At 42.4% G+C, this 21210-nt stretch overlaps 1 protein-coding gene across 2 annotated transcripts in view; it reads left to right on the top strand.

The window, feature by feature from the left end:
* LOC115309099 (band 7 protein AGAP004871) overlaps positions 1 to 21210 on the top strand; it is a 231178-nt gene that overhangs the window by 189147 nt on the left and 20821 nt on the right. For both annotated transcript variants that reach the window (XM_040216437.3, XM_040216436.2), the window contains one exon: positions 7505 to 7583. In XM_040216437.3, the coding sequence (XP_040072371.1) occupies positions 7505 to 7583 (79 nt within the window). The remainder of the gene's footprint in view (positions 1 to 7504; positions 7584 to 21210) is intronic.

Raw genomic sequence — 21210 nt, 5'->3', positions numbered from 1 at the left:
CGAAGGAATCGTTGGCTGTTGAAAGAAACCTCATAAATCGGTTTCTTGACGTATCCAGCTAAGTCTTCGTAAATAGCTAAAAAATATCATTTATTCGTTCCTAAAAATGAATTTAAAAGAAAAATTATTATTTGTGCGTAAAGTAACAAATAAAGAGCGCGAATTTACTACCTACGGTGGTCGTCAATACATGGGAGACGTCAAGTTGAATCAAACTGTCGAGTGATAATGCATCTGTTAACATAGCCGAAATAGCCCGACAAATAATCTTTCTCGTAGGTTTTCTGTCAATTGAGTGGGATTTATTACTGAAAAAAAAAAAGAATTATCCACTACACAGAAGAAGGCCGCGCCTGTACTGATTAAAAAAATCGTCTGCTATTGTCGACTCCAAAGGAATCGACGCCCCGTTGCAGCAACGTGGAGAGGATCTCGGCGCGCAGACCCTTTCTCCATTGTCGTCTGCTTACGCTACTTGGTTCTCGTAGGCAGCGTAGCTTCACATACTTGTTTATTAATGTAATCAATCAATCAATCAATCAGTGTTTATCAAAGTTTCCAGGAACAACCAATCGGTCTTAGTGCTTACACAATTGAAGAAACGAGGAAAACACACACATACAAACGCACATACACAACAGTGCAGAAGGGGAACGTGGTTTACCACTCTTAAAATAAAGATATTAACAAGTACGAAAGATACTCAAATCAACAAGGGAAATCAAAAGCACAAAACAGAGACATCCCGAAATGTGAGAGCACAAAGCAAATACTTGGATATCGTACTACAAAACATCAACCCTACTACTGATCAGCCCTTTTCTTGCAAGAGGAAGTTTCGAACAGCTTTTCGGAAGTTGCTCCCGCATAAGTTAAAACTATTAATTGTATCAGGGTAGCGGTTATAACACTCAGCCGGCCTTTGTATCGGGTTTAAGTGGCTGAAAAGTCAAGCTAAAAAAAAGATGATTGGAACCGTGTAGGCACACGCCCGAATCCTAAGGCTCACTTCGGACAGAAGGCTGGGAGAGTTAATCGAGCCGTGCAGGGTCTTAAACCAAAACAACAGATCTGCCTTCACCCCAAGCTGCTGCCGGCTCAACAAGCAGACGAGTTGAGAGTTACATCCAACGTTTAAACAAGGATGACCTTTCTCAAGGTAACGATATTTAAAGATATGAATAAATTTGTTTTGGACTCGCTCGACAGATAAACTGTTAGTTTTGGAAATGCCGTTCCAAACAAGCCAGGCGTACTCTAGCTGCAATTTAAGGGACAGTACAGCGTGAACAAAAGTGGACGGGCTTTTGAATTCCTTTGTTATACGAGACGCAGCACCTAACGTGCGCAAGGCCGATTGAACTACTCTGGTAACGTGAGTATCAAATCTCAAAGTTGAATCAAAAGCGACTCCAAGGTCCCTCAGTTCACTTACACGTGGCAGCAGTTCGCCATGATAACTATATGGAAAACTATATCGCGGGTCTTGCGAGAACATGTCCTTACATTTGTTTTAGAATGATTCAAACGGAGGTCCTTGTCTAAACACCAATGACCGAACGAGTATGCGGCATTCTGAAGCGCGATGCAATCCTCTAAGGTCGATATTTTTTGTAAAGTTTTATATCATCAGTGTACGGCAGAAATGAAGAATGTAATACAAGTTGAGAGACATCATTTACAACAATATTAAGAAGGAGGGGACCAAGACAGATCCCTGAGGCACTCCAGAGCTTGCCTTGTAGAAGGACGAGATAGTATTGTTGAAGCAGACGTAGGTTTACCTATCAGACAAATAGCTTTTTAACAAATTGTATTCCGAACAACATGCTCCGTACGAGGAAAGCTTGTTTAAGAGGATGTTGTGGTTGACTACGTCGAAAGCCTTACTCAGTAATGTTTGGAGGTGGGCTAGTCGGTGATGCATTGTAAACATAGAAATAAAACAGCGCAAACGAACACAAGGATAAGCAGAAGAAGGGACACAGACACAGCGCTTAATTCGACATTACTCAGGTCGAAATAAAAAGAAGCAAAAAAGCTTCGAGCTGACCTCTTTTACAAACTACTTTAGATGCAGCAGACTTAAAAGGTACGAGATTGGGAGATGTCGATCTGCTGGACATCAAGCCATGCTGATTAGGAATGACTATGCTGCGAAACTTAAAGGAGAAGAATTGATGGATTACCATGTCAAAGAGTTTGGAAAAAGAAGAGAGAAGAGAAATCTGTCTGTTGTTAAGAACATCACCACTATCTCCGAATTTAAGGACCAGAACAACCACTGCCACTTTCCAGTCGCCAGGGAATTTTCCTGACGTCAAAAAGTTATTGAAAATTCTGCACAGTATTGGCGTAAATAATTCATGATAACCCTTAACGATTGGAACGGGTATCCCGTCATGACCTGCAGACAATGTGCGTCTTATTTTCTTAATGCATAGCCCAACACATTCCTCATCAACAACTACACAACCTAATAAGTCACCAAACCACTCCGAGGTAAGCGATATAGTTGAGGAGCAGTTATTATTATTATTGTAGACTGACGCAAAGTGGTCCGCGAACAACTCACATGCCCTTCGCACTGTCGCTATGCTGATTCAAGATGATTTCGGACTCAATATTCTTCTCCAAGCGCGATTTGGCGTACATCCAAAATTTCTTGGGATTTTTTAACGAGATCTGATTCTACCGAGTCACAATGCGCCTGACGATCACGGTTTAAAAATTTCTTGCATTGCCTTCTGCAAATTTAGATTAAACTTCCCACATCGGAAGTCCCCTTTTCTTAAACCCCCTGTGCAAAAATATTTCCGTTTTAAAAGCTTTCTGACTTCACGAGAGAACCAGTTAGGGAAACGAGATTCTTTAGATGTTTTGAAAGGGATATATATGTCCATGACCTCCTGAACAACACTTGTGAGGTGATATACTTGGTTGTTGACATAGTAACCCAGTCAAACCCGACAGATGGTGATACATTTCAGTGCATTCCCCCGGGGAATACGTTTACGATGTGTGCGGGGTAGGGCCATTAGAGGGACTGGGGAATATCAATAATAATAATAGCAGTAGTAGTAATAGCTGTAGTCGTCGCAATAGTACCTTTATTTTTTCTAACAAAAAAGACATGTTGAAAAGGTGACAAGAATGAAAAGCTGTGAAAAACAGCTTGACGATCCCCGAGCGACCGAAACCAGCAGACCCGATGCAGGCAAACATAAAAGAGTTATACTAAAATAACACATGTGCACTACATATATGAAAAACAAAGTACGAAAGGAACTAAATATGTACAAGTTAAGTAGCATATTGATGCAATTTATAAAAAATGAAATCATATATAAAACGTTCGAACCTTACTGAAATAAAGGGGAAAGAACACATCAACTCAACAGATTTTAGCGCTTATCGGGACAATTTGGTTCGAAATAAACAGTTGAAGTAAACATTTCCCGTAAAATGCTCACCGATATATTGCTAAGTTAAATATATTGCTAAGCTCAATATTAATTGAGTAATCGCGGTTCTTCGATGCCGCAACTAAAGAGGGGTTAAACAAGGATGTAAAAACATCAACAGGGTGCAATCTTCTCAATTCGTGAGATGAGTTACAATGCCGTAACTTATCTCGCAAATGACGGCCAACATAAATAGAAAATTTACGCTTTCAACGTTTTCTTTTCTTGCTCAAATAAAATCATAAAAAAACCTAAGGTACACTAAATGCCCCATCTTCTACCATCTCCCTAAGAACTTCTTAACTTGATACTTTAAGGAAACGATTCATCCGATCGTTTCAAACCGCCGACTCTCCCAGTGAATCCCGAGGTAGGAGGCAAACGACTCATTTGCCGACTGGTCTCTGTTTGCTAGTCCTCAAATGGCATTTTATTCTTCGCTAAATTAGGAGACGAGCAAACACGTCCGATGGAAGCGTGTTAATTTTTTATCCGTGACGTAATGTGGTCTCCATGGCTGTATACCATATAGCCATACTGTGTACCATATTGTATATCTTTAGTTCACACTCTACCATACTGTATACGGGAAGAATGTGAGCTGCAGGGCGTGTCCTTCGCACGCCCGGCCTATCAGCCTTTGTCTGCGCGGTTGAGGTCCGCGAGACGTCGAAACATTGTGAAAGGTAGGAAGCTCACGCTTGAGGTGGGACAACTGCGGCTGCTTTATGTGTTTCTCATCTTGTAAGTGACCAGAGCACCCTTCATTTGTCGTGTTGCGAAGCTAGAATACAGTTCTGGTTAATTTTAAAATGCAGCGATCTTAAAGATAAAAAAAAGCTATTGACGCTGCTGCTTTCAAACTCGGTAAAAGCGGAAAGCTCGCGCTGACGGTAATGGACAAAGCCAACACCTGCCTTTTGGACTTGTCTCGAGGCGGATGGCTACTGGTCATCTGTCTCAGGTAGAAACTCAGGTAGAAAATGTACAAAAAGAAGAACTTGAAAGAGATGACTCACACTTCGTCGAGGAAAGGTGACGTTGTGAGTTAATGAAGTGCATCCCATGACAATGCTCACAGAGCGTCCAATATCTTTCGTCGGCTCAGTGTGAAAACAAAGAAAAACCGCCCCAAAAGCGTTTAGCAGTTTGTGGCCAGTTGTGGTCTTCATCGTCGTTATTGGAGAGAGAGCGAACGAGAAAACATTTTACTATCGAACACAAGTTAAGTGTTCAAAATGTGCTGCGCCGGCCACACCAGGCCGAGCTGGTCCACTTATGATGAGAAGCCAGCCAGGTTCGCCAGGAGGGGACTGAGCATAATGGAGGAATGAAAAGTGACAGCACGGTAGAAAAATGAGAGGGCTAGATTGGCATAAAATTCAGGGCAATTGGGAGAGGAGCGGTCAGAGTAGAAACGATATAAATAGAAGATTATGCTTGACACCGCGCATTGTGTGCACTACAATGAAAGGCACAGTCGCAATACCATGAATTTGGAAAGTGCATTCAGTAAACGAGTACTCGATGGAGTAAAATACTGTTGAAAGTCAGATACTAATCTCCGTATTTCACACAACCGCGGATACTATTGAAATAGTGACCATTCGGCTTCGTCACTTCTTTATAGGTTAGCCAGAAGGCGTCCTCTACTGTTACGAAGGACATAGACCTGACATAGTATAAAGAGTATTTTCCAGGTAAACAAAGGAATATATATGTCTTAGCTTTATTACAAATTCAATATAACTAAATGAATATCAGTACTACTAGTATTACTTTGGAAAGGCTAATTCAAAGAACACAAGATTATTCGCTTTGTCCCTGAATGAACTCAATATGTATTCGAATAATATATAAATACAATTGAAATATCAACGTTCCACCCGGTCTTGGTATCGGGTCTGCGCAACAAACGTTTCCGAACAATCATAGGGAACGAAAAAATTGTTAAAAAGAACAAAGGAAACAAAAACCTATAGCCGAATTCATCTTCGCAATGGCGGGCGCGGAGTACGTGCTCGGGGGCGATTTCTCGAAAGTGATCAAGCGCGAACGATGGAAACTTCCATAGCTTCATTTGATGCTACGAGAAGTATAATCGCGACTAATGTCGCACGAATGACAAAATACGGAAAATGTACAAATGAAAAAAAAAAAATGAAAAGAACTGATCAAATCAGGTTCTCTCTCCGATGGTGCCTTTAGAGCTTCTGACAGGCAAATATTAGCGGACATTTTTCACGCCTCCCCGGAAACGAATCTCATTTTCGCGTCAGCGCACGCAAGGTACAAATCACAACTCGAATGATTAAATAAAGAATGAAGAAAGCAAGAAATCACTTCTTCTGAATCCGAGGGGACGTGTCACGTTTTTGGCAGCAAATATGTAATTACGTCAGGAAGAGGTCAAAGTACCACCATTTGTACTTGTGAAATTTTGAAGCTATCGAGCGTATTCTTAGCGCTGCATAAAGTGTTCTATTTGAAACGAAGTGTAAAGGTGTGTTTACACGCCGACGTATTTTCCACATTAATTGATAGTTAAGGCATACTATTTCATGTTATTCGTGTTTATTATGTTTTTGCACGGCAAAAATATTAAATTAAGAATACCTCTTATAAATGCATTGAATTCTTCATAATTAGTCGTTCTGAGGGTCACGCATAAAAATAATTTGCGGGTCTAGTGCTTTCATTTAACAATAAATGGTAGTTTCCAACCCCCCCCCCCCCCTCATGCTAAACCTCTATACCCACATTCTAAAGAAAGTCTGTGCGTCTACTTTCATGCACAACAGCCGGAGAACCAATCAGCGCAACTTACGGAGGCAGCTCAGCAAATGACGATGCCGAAACATCTGTCTAGACCAAAAAACACAGTCTGAGTTGTGACATTAAGCAATGCAAAACGTCACGCTTGCATTGCTTAATGTCACAACTTAGTCTGTAAACAGATGTTTCGGCATCGTCATTCGCTGAGCTGTCTCCGTAAGTTGCGCTGATTGGTTCTCCGAGTGTTGTGCGTGAAAGTAGACGCACAGCCTTTTTTTAAAGTGCACTGGGATATAGGGCAAGCCTAATAATTTAGAAGCTTTGATTGTGTAAAGAATAAAGGAAATATTTGATAATATAAGCAACTGTTTAGTACTATTATTAACTGCTGGGCTACTTTAACCTCGCTCTTGCTAAAGCGAAAGTACTTGTTCTCTGGGCTAGTACTGATTTTACTTAGTATAAAAAAACTGAATAAAATACTTTTCTTAAAGCTTCTCCGGCGCCGACTTTCCCTCACTGTTTTTGGTTATTGCATACTTCAGATAGATTGAAAAAGGCGGCTAGTAAACAATGTTTTGTTGTACAAACTAGTAACTTTGAGCGGGATGCCGCATCCTGGTATTCGCAAAAGATTAAAAAAATTATTATTGTCAAATGACCTGCCCATAATAGCCAGATATCGAAGATAGCTTAGCACCACTTGCGAGCGTAATAATGTTAGGAAAGTAGTTAGAGTTGTGTTAGGGTTTGGAACCAAGACTGAAATGAGGATGCGAGATTCGTTAGTCTTTTTTAGCGATATTGCCTAGGAAGCAAATATCGCAAAGACTGCTTTGCTAAAATGAGACATTCATGGGGTTGAATTCCACCACAAATCCCATCTAGAGACCGTCGTTTCGAAAAACGAGGGGTCGCAGCAATTTACTAATCTCTAAAATTAATTTAACCTCAAAACAATTGCAGTGGACATACGAACATACCCGGTTTAAATGTTTTCTAGAGATTTTGTAGCCTGCCTCTTTGTTCCAATATTTTTGGCGCACTTTCGGCGCATTTAACTCTGGGGAATGTAAACACAAGAGCGATTTAGGGGTTTAAAAGTTACAAGGGAGTATAGCCGCGACCGGGTGTTTATTATTTCTAAGGTTCATCGAAACAACGGGTGATCCTTATCATCAAATGATTGGTCATAACGCTAAAGAAACCTAAAAGTTGTAGCTGCTAGATTGTTTAAACATTTGCTTTTCATTTTCGTTTCACAGCAAAGACGTACGCCTTCCTGTGCAACTACAGAGGGCCATGGCGGCTGAAGCAGAAGCGGCCCGAGAAGCCCGGGCGAAGGTATGCAACTTTTCTTCCGCATACTGAGCATTTCGGTTAGGGCTATCTATTCTGACAAGACGACTTGAAGACCATCTAGGGTTGCCGCGACTGCTGCTGGTTTGCCTGAATAGGCTAGTCAGCAGCAGTCACACTGGCGTGTTCAAATATCAACTGAATGTACGGTTGAGTATAGGGGTTGGTGCCGTCTATTCAATAACGGGTTGTATTCAAAACTGATGTGTTCTTTTAAAAAAAGGTAGAATAACAAATTAGAATTTTAATGTAGAGTTGCAATGGCTACTGCAGCTAAATAAAAATATACCAGGTGTTCTTTTAAGCTTTGCAGATTTGTTAAAAAAACAACTTAAAAGCTACGTTAATGGAGTTTTTGCATGTTGCTTATTCCGCTAGGGAAGCATAATCTAGAGAGCTCATCGTCAGGCGAAGTCAGATAATTAGCTAAATAATGTTAATTAACGTTAATAAAAAGAAATATATGGGTAATATAGGGCCGAGCGTCGAATAAATTAATTAACTCCATTAATCTGCACCTCTTCATTAACGAATAAATAGAAAAATCGGTTTCGCCAATTTCGATGCATAATATTTTAAAGTGGACAAAATTACACTTCTTGCATTTGCTCATTTTTAAACAGCTCAATGTATATATTATCAATTACAGTTCAACTTTGATGTGTTTTTGAGAACAGTCCAAGGAGAGAGTGACAGCTCATTTCTCTACTCGTGGATGTAGATAAGTTCGTTCATATTTTCCGGCAGGAACGAGCTCATTTGCTTGTTCACATTAGTCACTGCTGTTCTAAACAGACACTCGGTTGGCGTTGAAGCAACATGTGTAAAATGTGACCTAGCCGTCTTGCTATGGCCTGCCAACCTAGCCCCTGCAGCCTAGATTAAGCTCAAATTTTACCAAAAGTTTGCCCTTCAAACTGGTATACTCCTCCACGTCTGCGATGTGTCTAATACTGAGGCAAGTAAAAGTGGCGCAGGATACGCCACGTCTGTTTCTTCTCAAGAGACTTATCAGTTTAAATTTAGCGTTCCTCATGTGTCTTCTACCTAACAAACTCAGGTGAGGACACTTGTTATAGGAAGGTAGAAGGCGTGAATAATTGTATCCCCCGAATTCCTATGTAGAAAAACAAAATCTTATTTTCGTGTTTTTCATTTTTTGGGGGCTCGTTCGCCGCCGTTGCTGCACGCAGTTTTGACTATTGCGCGCTTCGCTGTTATCTGAGGCTGCCCGGTGATATTTTTCAAGGACAGAGACGCCGTTCGGCTTGAGCCAAGAAAAAGGTCACGCTAGGCCCTGAAGCAGCCGACAGATAGGTAATTAAAGGCGATAAAGACACGAAGGTAAATTAGAAGAAGGACGTACACCGCAGAGAGCTACCTCCAGCTCAATTAATTAAAAAAAGAAAAAAACATACGTTTCCTGATAACAGACGACACGTCGTAAAATCTTTATCACTCAATCGCGTCCTTCGCGTTTTTAATACCCTCTCACATTGTGGCAACACGACGGCAACCGCAACACAACACGTTGTCCAACAGTCGGGCAACTTGTTCCTCACTCCCCGTGTTGTCTGACAAGCCTGTCACATCACGGCAACAGCAGGAAAACATGGACGACAACTAAAATGTTGCCTCGGTATGACAGCTTTCGGCAACAAAAACAGCAGGAATTTGTGTTGGACAACATGTGTTGCCCTGATCGCTGGCTGAGCGAATTTCGGGCCGGCAACATGAAAACACAGATAGCTTCGATGGCAGAGCTTATCAATAACGTCTTAGTCGAATGAAGTCTTCGAAAACGTTATTTAAGAATAAGGCTGGCGTGCAGCTAAAATTATTTGATGGAAAGTTTTCCTGCGTAATTACGCAAAGCAATTGTCAAATTTGTCACAGCTACAATCGTGAACGTTCAGACTGGGGTTAAAATTAGAACTGCCGAGAAACCAGCTTATATTACTGCTAGTCAAATAAAATGGCAAGCCTACTCAACTGATATAGTATAATAAAAATCATCCAGTAAAAAATCAAAGGATTAAAACGACCACCATGGTCATGATTGTTGATGCTTGGAACTTGGATAAAGCCGCTACCAGAAACCTGATTCCTTTCAAAAATACCCAGGACGTTTTGGTGAATGAAGTGAACCCATAACAGGCGGTAGGGAAATAGACAGCGTTGAAAAATTGTTTCAAAGGCCGATCGTATCGGTGTCGCAGTTTTTAAGCACTGTCAGTTCAGCTGAACACAACACTACAAAAGACGCTTTGGGGTACTGCCGGTGCTAACTCAATTCTATAGTAGAAATAGTAATTCCATGAACGAAAGAACCGGACAGAAACACTTCATACGGTTTTCCTCAGTTAGGGCTATCTGAGGTTTCAGAGAATGAAGAACATTTTGATAAAATAAAGAGTGGAAAATACTTCCCGTGTCAACTTTTCTAATCACAGTCACTGGTTCAAGTAGTCTCGTGGTTATTTCCGGCTCTTCGAGCGCACTAGCACTTTGTCGAATCATATTTCCAGTTGCTCCTCGCAGCACACGAACGAAGGTAAACAATGAAGATGGAGGAGTGTTGCCCGTGTCGTCCCCGCCGTCTGCGCGGTGCGACACGATTGTCGGACAGCACGGTTGCCGGGCAGCAGCAACATGTTGCCCGACTGTTGTTGTTGCAGCGATGTGACAGGGTGGCCGGCCAACACGATTTCTTCGTGTTGCCGGATAAAGTTGTCCAACAGTTGCCTCAGTATCACAGGGCCTTTAGCGTTGTAAACTCTCTAAAATGCACCACTAGCTCGCTCAAGTTCATAACCGTCTCCCGACATGCAGTTTCTCCCGCTCAGCTGTTGAACCTCGCTAATAATGTAGACACGTGTTCCTCATTCTTTCTGTTCTCGCTAGTTTGACAGGAACCTCAGTCGGCGGGGTGTCCAAGATTTGCCTAGTGAATATCCAGTCGATTGTCCAGCTAAGCCCCCCAGCCTTTTCGGTCGAACCACCGCCACTAAACGACGCGACTGACGGCTCGCCCGTCAGCTTTGGGATGAACGGGAACGTTGCCGGTAACCAACTTTGTGTCTTTGAATACATCAAATATATGACGATCACACGACTACTCCAGGATTTCGCTAAAATTTGTTGCGTTTTAAAACAATAGCTTTACTGCCGACACTTTGCAGAGATTTCGAGCTTGTCTCCTGTCGTGAACGCGCGCACTATGAAATTGAAAAATCCTTTTTCCTTTCTCAAATCCAAGTTTGTCAGATGAGGAAAGCGTAGAACGTTTTTTTTTCTTGTTTTGTTTGGGTTGGTCACAATTCAACCGATCAACGGTTTAAGGATTTGTCGCTATTAGATAATTAATTGAGTAATCCAACGGGTAACAATCGCCCAGCCCTGCTTTCGATTTGAGCGTAATCCAAAAACAACTAAATCAGTCAGTTTTAAAAGAAAATTGGAGCACGTGGGATGCACGGTGGGCCGCTACAATTTCCAATCGTGCAGCAGGCGCAAGGCTACTTGCGATGACGCGCCCGAGTCGTTTTTCCGTCTCTTATCATACACTTTTTCTCAGCTCTAGTCTTGTGCCTGTTGCACCAGTGACAAATTGAAGGCACTCCTGCGCTTCCGACGCGCTCGGTCTTACTAAAAATTCAAAATTTTGTTTTTGTTTTTTGATGACGCTCAGCAAGTTTCTAGTATGAACCATACGTTTACTTTCAAATATTTAAAAGTTAATTCTCATATTTCTGTTGAGTATTCAACTTAGCGCGACGATTAGACCCCTATATTATGTCCCTCTGGATGTATAACACCCCCTGCAGAAACCTCATTAGTGTAGTTTTCACGACATTTTTACACAAATACGGAAAACCTAGAAAACAAAAACGAAAACGATATGTTGGGCGAAATCTAAGTGATTTTTGTATATTTAGTCCAGCTGAGTGTGTGTGTTTATGGGATAGTAGAAAGCAGTTTTTAAAGTAGCGATAGGATAGGCTTGCTTGTTGGATCTTCATCGGTGGTGTTGCGCGCTAAAGGCCAGTGGCACACTCTATTGTGGTTGATCTTCCAGGTTTGGCGCCTTGCTGTAAAGCACTTTTGCTCTTACAGTGGTGTGTTTATGGGGTAATATAAAGCAGTTTTTAAAGTAGCGATACCATAGTTGGGTTAAAGCAAATTTTTAGGTTGGGTCACGAGACCGAACCACGTGCACGTTTGAAACTTTTGGCGGGCTAGTTGGTTGTGCGGGCAGAGATGAACCGAGGCTTTCTTCGGTTGAGTTTTGGTAGAATATTTGTCGTGGGGTCAAGCTGTGTGACGGCAGGCAATGGTGAACACGCGACGAAAGACGGACGCCCAGCCTAAAGTAAAAGAAGGACCCGATGTAGAATGTGAGGAGTGTGGCCGTTGGTGCTGCATGCATGATGGTACGGGATTCAAAACTGTATACCGAGGGAAGCAGGTTTATATGCCAGAGTTGCGAGACGGTATTACTTGGTTTTAGGAGAATAGGAAGGGAACGGACGGATACTTTTCAGGATTTAAAGCGGGATATACTGGTAGAGCGAGAGAAGTGGGTTCAGCTCGAGGCGCATGTTGGAGAGTTGATTAAGAGGGCCGAAGCGGATGTGGAGGAGACGACCAGGGAATGGGCAAGCAAGATGGAAAGCGTGGCTGGAGAGCTGAGGCGAGAACGGGAACAGCGAGCCGAGCTTGAGTGACAGGTGGAGTAACTTAGACAGGGGGAAGACTGGAAGGCGGAGTTGGAGGAGCATAAGATGAAGTCTGAGGATATGGTGCAGCAACTGACAGGAGTAGTTACTAAGGAGAAGGTGGAGATGGCAGAGAAGACGGCAATGGGGGCGGCAGACTCAGAGGGCCAGTTAAATAGTGACGAGGTATCTGACAGTGTAGGAAAATAGTCTGTACAGTTGTATATATAGTGCTGCAATACAGCAGGGTTTGAGGAAGGCAGCTAAAGTTGAGGCAGAGAAAGCCCAGATAGCTGGAGAGGGTGAAGACAGGCAGTCGGCGGTTAAGAGGGTGCTGGTAGTAGGAGAATCGAACATAACGAGGGGTAAGGGGGGCTGCTCGACAGGGTGGAAGGGGATGGGAGGGTAAACGTAGTGGCCCAGTCAGGAAAGTGCGTGGTAGACGGAAAGCGAATGAGGAGGTATGGGAAAACAGGGAGGGAGAGAACCTAGTGGTAGTACATGCAGGACTAAACGGTGTGTTAAAGGGACGGAGTCAGAACCTCGGCAGGCAGATATAGTTGGGGTTACGTAAGCTGAGAGAGGTCTCTGAGACGGTGCATGTACAAATATGCAACGTCCCAGAGGTCTGGGTGCTGTCTTTGCAGATAGAAAAGCTGGTGGTGAAAGCTAACCGGGTGATAAGGAGGATGAGCCAAAAATTTGAGCACGGAGTAATGTATGTAAACAGGATGGTGTACGAGACTCGCTCCGACCCTTTTACATGGGGCATCCACTAGAGTGGAACCACTGGTAGTACGGTAGGCGATAGGATTGGACGTCACATCGTACATTTCTTTTGGGGTACCGGAGCCCTGAGGGCGCCGGTGTAAATGACGGCCAAAATGAAGATACACCGGGGAGGGTTTGGGAGGGTGAGAGGAAGCCTCGCAGGACTTGGAAAAACAAACAGCTTGACATAGGGTTCATAAACATGCAGGGGGCGGGGGGATGCAGGAACAGAATAAAGTGGGAGGAGATTGAGGAGCAATTAGAAAGCGAAAACTTTACTGTGTATGGATTAGGAGAAACACATTTGAGGGACATGGAAGAACCACTGTACATACTGGGATATTATTGGATGGGATGCAACCGGGCCAATGGGGAACGCAAGAGAGGTGGGTTTGGGGTGTTAGTGAAGGGCCAGTAATGGGAAAGAGAACGAGAGGGCTGCAGGGAACAAATATGGGTCAAAGTCAATATTGGGAGTTTAGACACAATCCTGGGTTTTGTGCATCGGATGCAGCAGAGGAAATTGCAGAACACTTGACATGTATATCAAGAGACGTTAGGGAAATCGGCACTAACAAGGAAATGATTATCTTGGGGACATGAATGCACATTTGAAAGACTTTGATGGACACACAGATACAATATGGAGGATGTTAGAGGAGTTCTGCGAAGCTCTTGATGTAATATTGGTTTAAGCTGAGGCGAAATGTGATAAAAAAATAACATGGGGAAAAAAAGAACTCGCACTCGACTATTGACTGCTGTTTAATGTCGCGTAAGATATACAACAGGTTACGAGGTATGGAAATAGATGAGGAGGGCACAAAAGTCTGGGGAGCGACCATAAGAGAATCAATATCAGATTTGGACAGTAAAACTTGAAATGCAAAATCCAAAACAAGAGGGTAGGAATAACTTAAATGATAAACAATTACGGCAGATATCTAAGCGAAATAAGACCATATTATCCAAGCTACCGGAAACAGATTGGACATATGAAGACCTTGTGTTTTCAAAGGAGAGTTCAAAAAATATCGAATCAAACAAAGAGGAAGAAAGCTAAAACGCAAGCTAAAAAGCTGGTGGGATAAAGATGTTATGGCAGCAATATCGAGACGCCAAGCGGCATCTAAGGAACACAGAGGGGCAAAGAAAACGGGGGCCACACTATCCGAAGTAGCATCAAAATGGGAGGATGTTCAGGAGAGAAAGCGGGAGGCATCAGCATTAATAGAGGCAAAAATTGGGAGAGCAGGGGTTTAGTGGATGATATACATCAACCAGAAAGTTAGGAATGCAAGAAAAATGTTTCTGGAACACATCCGTGCACGGGAAAAAAATCCCGAGGGGTTACAGCAGACACGAATCACATAGGAAGGGACAAAGGTATAGGGGGAAGAGGCAAAGAATGCGTTAGACATAAAATTGAAGCAGCATATTCGGAGCTAGGACCAGATCAGGCCGTAGGCAATGGTAGAGTCTACACAACACAAGAGGAAATCATAGTGAAGGAGAGGAAATGACCACTGGGGAATGTAAAAAATCAGAAGAAAATGTTCCGACTGGAACTGCGACAGGTCCGGACGGCATACCAATGAAGTTGATAAAATGTCTAGGCAAAAGAAGCAAATTAAAACTAAGGCGGGTGATTGACCAGATACTTATGGGAGGGGAGGTACCCAGTGAATGGAAATTGAGCAGGATTAGATTATTATATAAGGGCAAAGGAGACAAAGACAGTATCAAATCATACTGACCAATCACAGTAACTTCAGTAATATACAGACTAGCTATGCAAATTCTAAAAAGAAGAATGGAAGAATGGGCAGAGAGAAAGCAGATTGTGGGGGAGCTTCAAAACGGTTTCAGGAGTGATAGGCGACGTCATGATAAATTTATTCGTAATCCCTCAGTGCATATAAATAACAATGGCAAGTCAAAGGCCATTATGGGTAGCATTTTTAATTTTTAGACATCCAAGGGGCATATGACAATGCGAACCAGGAAAACTCTGTAACCAACTGAAGGAATATGGGCTGGGGGAGCCATGGTTAAGTTTCTAGAACAGGGTTTCTACGGAGAATAGGGTGGTTATAGCATGGAAAGCCGAAACTACAAGATCGGCAGCAATAAGACGAGGACTTAGCGTTGACCATTGTCTCCCCTGCTCTTTATGATATACCTCAGTGAGATGGAAAAAAGGTTAGAGCAGTGCAACCTATGTTTTGACCTCACTTACATAAAGGAAGGACATAAAGTAAATCAAGTTTTGACAGGGTTAATGTATGCAGACGACATTTTACGCGTATCAGAACGTTCTGAGACAATACAGGATCCCTGGAGAAAAAGGACACATTGATAGAAGACGTAGAAAAGTACAAATATTTGGGAGTATGTTTAAGTGAAGGAAGACAGTATCTAAAGGCCATGAAGATATTTTAATAAAGAAGGGGAAACGAGATTCAGCTATCATGAAACACAGGGCACTATGGAGCTATAATAAATATGAAGTCGTTAGGGGTTAATAGAAGGGAGTCATGGTGTCAGGACGGTCATTTGTGAATGCAGTATTGTGTATGATGTCAGAAATCCAGGCAGGTTTAGAGATACAGCAAAGGGGTGTGGGTAGGTTGGCATTGGGGGCACATGGGAATACACAAAATGAGGGAGTACAGGGGGATATGGTTTGGGCATCTTTCGAAAGTAGAGAAGCGATCAGTGAAGTAAAATTCGAATAAAGACTAGTTGAAATTGAGGATACACGGTGGGCAGCGAAAGTGTACAAGTATCTATATGTGAAAAGTCTAAACACTAAGTAGACAAACCGAACCAGCAAGCTGAGACTTAAATACATTCAACGAGACGGAGCCGATCAGAGCACATCAGTAGAAAAGGGAGTAAAGGAAACTGAGAGCAAATCGTGGGAAGAGAGAATGCAGGGGAAATCAGATTTAACAATATACAGCGCACAAAAACAAGAAATAAAGAAGGAATAACTGTATGATAATTCAGTGGACAGCTCTTCGTTGCTCGAAGCTAGAACGGGGGTGCTAAGAACGAAAACGTATAGGGCTAAATTCCATGATGTAGACATTCTCTGTGACGTATGCAACCGCGAAAGGGAGACTATAGAACAGGTAATTTTAAGGTGCAGGGGACTTTGTCCCAACCTCTCGGGGGATGACTATGGATTTTTCGGGGGATGACTATGTACTTGGAGGTGGCACTGGGTTTTACGGACATGGATGGGCGAATGCATAGGGAAAGAATTCCGGTAACTAAGAGGAGATTGGAAGATTGGCGGAAGAGATCTAGGGAAGGGTAAAAAAAAGTGCAGATAAAAATAAGCAATAAAATTATTTTAAGAAAAGGGGGGGGGGGAGGACTGTTATCACTAAATTCATAGAAATTAAAAAAGAAAAGAAGGGATGGCGAAATGTTAGGTCAGGTGGTGCAAGCTGCCACCCGTTACAAAGGGTATAGCTATTACTCTCCATCCATCCATCCGTTGAAAATTCTAGTTGGGTGAACTGTCACGTAAATGTAAGTATAAAAAGAGACTAGAATATCCTTAATAACATATTACATCTGACAAGCTGGTCATCAAGCCGAATTATGAGTATCTAAAATTAAGCTTTGTGGCGCTCCTTGTTACATAGGTCTCCTTTGTGTGCGTGTGCGCGTGTGTGTGTGTAGGGGAATAAAACACTTAGAGGTAATACAATTTTAGTAGATGCCGGGGAATTTTCTTCCATGTGATGTACACTGTAAAAAAAAATCCCGTCAAATTACGGAAATTGCCATTTAATTTTTGATGCCGGTACAATTTCCGTTGTCTTGCATAACGGTAACACCATTATCTAGGTATTACGTGCATGACAGTAATGAGGCCCTACGGTTTTTGCCCGTAACTTGACCCGTAGAAGCATGGCGGAAAACCGTAACTTTCATGCACGTGATCCACAGATACGGGAATTGTTCCGGCATCGAAAATTAGCTGGCGTGTTGTCCGTAACTTGCGACGGCAAAAAACCGTAACAGTTAATGACTGAGCTGCACGTGATGTGCAACGACTGAAATCGTTCCGGCATCGAAAATTAGCTGGCGTGTTGTCCGTAACTTGCAACAGCAAAAAACCGTAAATCTCAATCACTGAGCTGTACGTGATGTGCGAAAACAGGAATCGTTCCTGCATCCAAAATTAGCAGGTGTGTTGTCCACACCTTGCAGCGACGGCCACAGCCTGTTGAACTGCTAGCTGCAGTGATTTAACAAAATGGATGTCTAAGTGAACAATAAATATAGCATTTTACTGCTTATTTATTGTTCACTGAGATATTGGTTTTGTTAAATCACTGCAGCTAACATTTTAACAGGCTCTGGCCATTGCTGCAATGTGCGGACAACACGCCGGCTAATTTTTAATGTCGGAACGATTCCCGTCGTCACTCATGATGTGTAGCTCAGTGATTGAGAGTTACAGCTTTCTGCCGCTGCAAGTTACAGACAACACGTAAACTAATTTTTGATGCGGGAACAATTCAAATTAAATATCTAGAGCCCAGGGAATGTGACTAGGCTGCGGGTCCAAGTTCGTTCAGGAGTTAATGCCAGCTGCGCATCCCAGAGATAACAGCTGCTTAAACACCATATTAGAAATTTGAAGGAAGTGCACACAAGATACAGCATTAAGTAAAACAAGTTCATACCTTTATTCTTAAGAAATAATTAGTGGGCCATGTCCAGCTTTCCTGTGGAAGGCAATCTCTAATTTTCTGAGCAATCAAGTCCAAAGGAAGAATTACAGAACCTGAAAAACAAAAAAAAAATGTGGAATGTGGTCAGGTTATGAACAGAATGTGATGACAGAATAAACCTCCCAATTTCCGCAAACTATGAGTTACATGTAAGGGCATTGAAGGAGCCTCAGCTGAACTCTGGCGGGCACTAAACAGTGAAACCAACTTGGGACTTGTGATATGAAACCATTTTAACAAGGGAAGTTAGAAAAATTCCTTTGAAGACAGAATTTCCGCATCCAATAAGTTACTTCAAGTTTGTTGTCATGAGTTAATTTCAGAAGTTACTGCCAGCTGTGCCTCCCAGACATAATTAAACACCGTGTTAGTGGGGTTGTGCGAATATTCGGAATTTCGAACTGTACTTTCAAATAATACACTATTCTATATTCGCTTTGAAAAGAACTGTGCTGTTCGTGTTTCTCGAAGTGTTGGTTGCGGCGGGCTAGTCCCGTTGAGTGCACTTCTTACCGCGCACCGTTGCACTGCGGAGAAGCAATACCGGCGGAAGCGAGCTCCGCGGGTGTTGCTTTTCCGCTGTGCAACGGTGCTCGGTAAAAAGCGCACTCAACAGGATAACCCGCCACGATAAACACTTCAGAAAGTAGAAATATCGCAATTGCGTGCTTGGAAGAAAAGCATACATTGAACGCGGGGTGGTGCACGTATGCCGGCTGTATTTGAAAATAAATGGAAACTTTGTGAATGTGCATATCTACTTTGTAGTAAAAGTTTCAAAATTAAACCAACTGTTATGCAAGAGTATACTATGTTAGGCAGAGATGCCCTTACAACCTGCGTTCCTCATGCGCGATTCATTCTTTTAGAGCACAGCTCTTAGGCGACCGTTTCAGGCTTGAGCGGCGTCGCCATAATCGCGCTTTGCATTATGGGAAGTTTCCCAAGATGACGTCACAAAGGTTACCCTTGTGAGGGTTACGAGGGTTAGGGACGAGGGTTATCCTCACGAGGGTCCCAAGCGTTACCCTCACAAGGGTTGCGAGAATTAGTTACCCTCGAAAGGGTCACCCTCACGAGGGTTACTCTCACGAGGATCACCCTCACAGGGGTCATGAGGGTTATGAGAGTTACCCTCACGAGGGTCACCCCCCTGAAGTCCCGTGACCTGCCCCCACGAGGTCACGCGACCTCAGGGAGTCACCTATCCCTCAGTACCCTTCCATCCTCCTCCTCAAGAGCTGCGCTCTTATCCGGCGTTACAGGGAGTCGTAAACGTCTTTCAATTTTTAACTCAAATTAACGAAAGATTATTTTATATAGCAAGATTTGTAAATTCACTCAATTGGACATCTCTATAGGATTCATTTTATGTCAAATCCATCGTTTACTTGCCATTCCAAGACATCAGAACTTCTGAAGACACAGTTCATAAATATAGATAGATTAAACTTAGCTTATAAACAAACAAGTGGAACAACGTTCTCAAGTTTAGCTGGGTTTTCGTCTAAGGATTATGCAATGATAGTAAAAAGCATGGAAAAACTATTCAATATTCAAATCGAAAATATTTGGCCAATACCTCTATTCGCTTCTAACTCAAAATTATCTATTCGCACAAGACTACGTGTTAGTAAGAAATTTCAAGCAGGTGCACGTAAGATGCAGTATGAAGTGAAACATGTTCATACCTTTATTCTTGAGAAATAATTAGTGGGCCACGTCCAGCTTTCATTCGGAAGGCAATCTAACTTCCAGAGCAATCAAGTCCACATGGAGAACTACAGAACCTGGAAAACAAAAACAAAAAATGTGGAATGTGATTAGGTTATGAACAGAATGCGATGACACAATAAACCTCCCAATTTCAGCAAACTATGAGTTACATGTAAGCGCATTGCAGAAGCCTCATCTTAACTCTGGCGAGCACTAGAGTGAAACCAACTTGTAACTTATGATACGAAACCATTTTAACCAGGGAAGTTAGGAAAATTCCTTTGAAGACAGAATTTCCGCATCCAATAAGTTACTTCAAGTTTGTTGTCACGAGTTAATTTCAGAAGTTACTGCCAGCTGTGCCTCCCAGAGATAATTAAACACCGTGTTAGTAAGAAATTTCAAGCAAGTGCACATAAGATGCAGTACAAAGTAAAACATGTTCATACCTCTATTCTTAATATAATTAGTGGTCCATGTCCAGCTTTCACGTGGAAAGCAATCTCTAACTTCCCGAGCAATCAAGTTCTTATGGAGAACTACAGAACCTGGAAAACAAAACAAAAAAATGTGGTATGTGATTAGGTTCTGAACAGAATGTGATGACAGAACAGACCTCCCATTTGCTGCAAACTATGAGTTACACATAAGCAGTGCTTGAAGTCTCCCTTAAGTTGAGGGGGGTCCTTAAAAGGGAGGAGGGCGGGAGGGGGGGGGGGGTTCTGACGAAATGTATTAGATGCACATAAAATAAAACCGACTGCTGACTCTGTCCCCACCGTACCTGGAACCCTCAAAATGCTAATCCCCAAATGTCTGATTTCCGAAAACAAGCTATTTTATTGCAAGATATGATTTTGGTTTCACTAATGCTGGGACTGTGGAGGAGGGTCCCAGACCATCCGTTAAAATCAGTGGGGGGGTCCGAGACCCCCTGAGACCCCCCAGACTTTAAGCGCTGCACATAAGTGCAGTGCAGGAACCTCAGCTTAATTCTGGCAGACGTTAGGCAGTGAAACCAACTTGTGACTTATGCTACGAAACCATTTTAGCAAGGGAAGTTTGAAAAATGCCTTCGAAGATAAAGTTGCCGCATTCACAGAGTTTCTTTAAGCCTGCTGTCGCAAGTTAATTTCCGATGTTACTGACAAGTGCACGTCCCAGAGATAAACAGGTGCCTGAAAACCATGTTAGTAAGAAATTTCGAGGAAGTGCACACAAGATGCAGTAGGAAGTAAAACACGTGCATACCTTTATTCTTGAAAATTAATTCATGGGTCATGTCCAGCTTTCATGTGGAAGGCAATCTTCATAACTTCCAGAGCAATCAAGTCCATATGAACAACTACAGAACCTGGAAAAAAAATGTGGAATGTGGTTAGGGTCTGTATAGAATGCGATGACAAACTAAACCTCCCGATATCTCCAAGCTATGAGTTACACGTAAGTGCACTGCAGGTGCCAGTGTAATTTAAGAAAGCTGTAAACCCCAAATGAAACTACTTGAAAGGGGCATGGACACAGAAATTAGGCAAGTTAGAGTATTTGCTACATGACAACACCTATTGGACATACACAAAACATTTCAGAATATTTAAAACTCCAATAATTACAAAATTATTTTTTTTAATGTTCATCATTTTTATCTGG

The sequence above is a fragment of the Ixodes scapularis genome, unplaced genomic scaffold (assembly GCF_016920785.2).
Source record: "Ixodes scapularis isolate PalLabHiFi unplaced genomic scaffold, ASM1692078v2 PGA_scaffold3__209_contigs__length_174095766, whole genome shotgun sequence".
Lineage (NCBI taxonomy): Eukaryota > Metazoa > Arthropoda > Arachnida > Ixodida > Ixodidae > Ixodes > Ixodes scapularis.
Note: the sequence above shows the minus strand (reverse complement) of the source record. Positions and strands in the feature narration are given on the sequence as shown.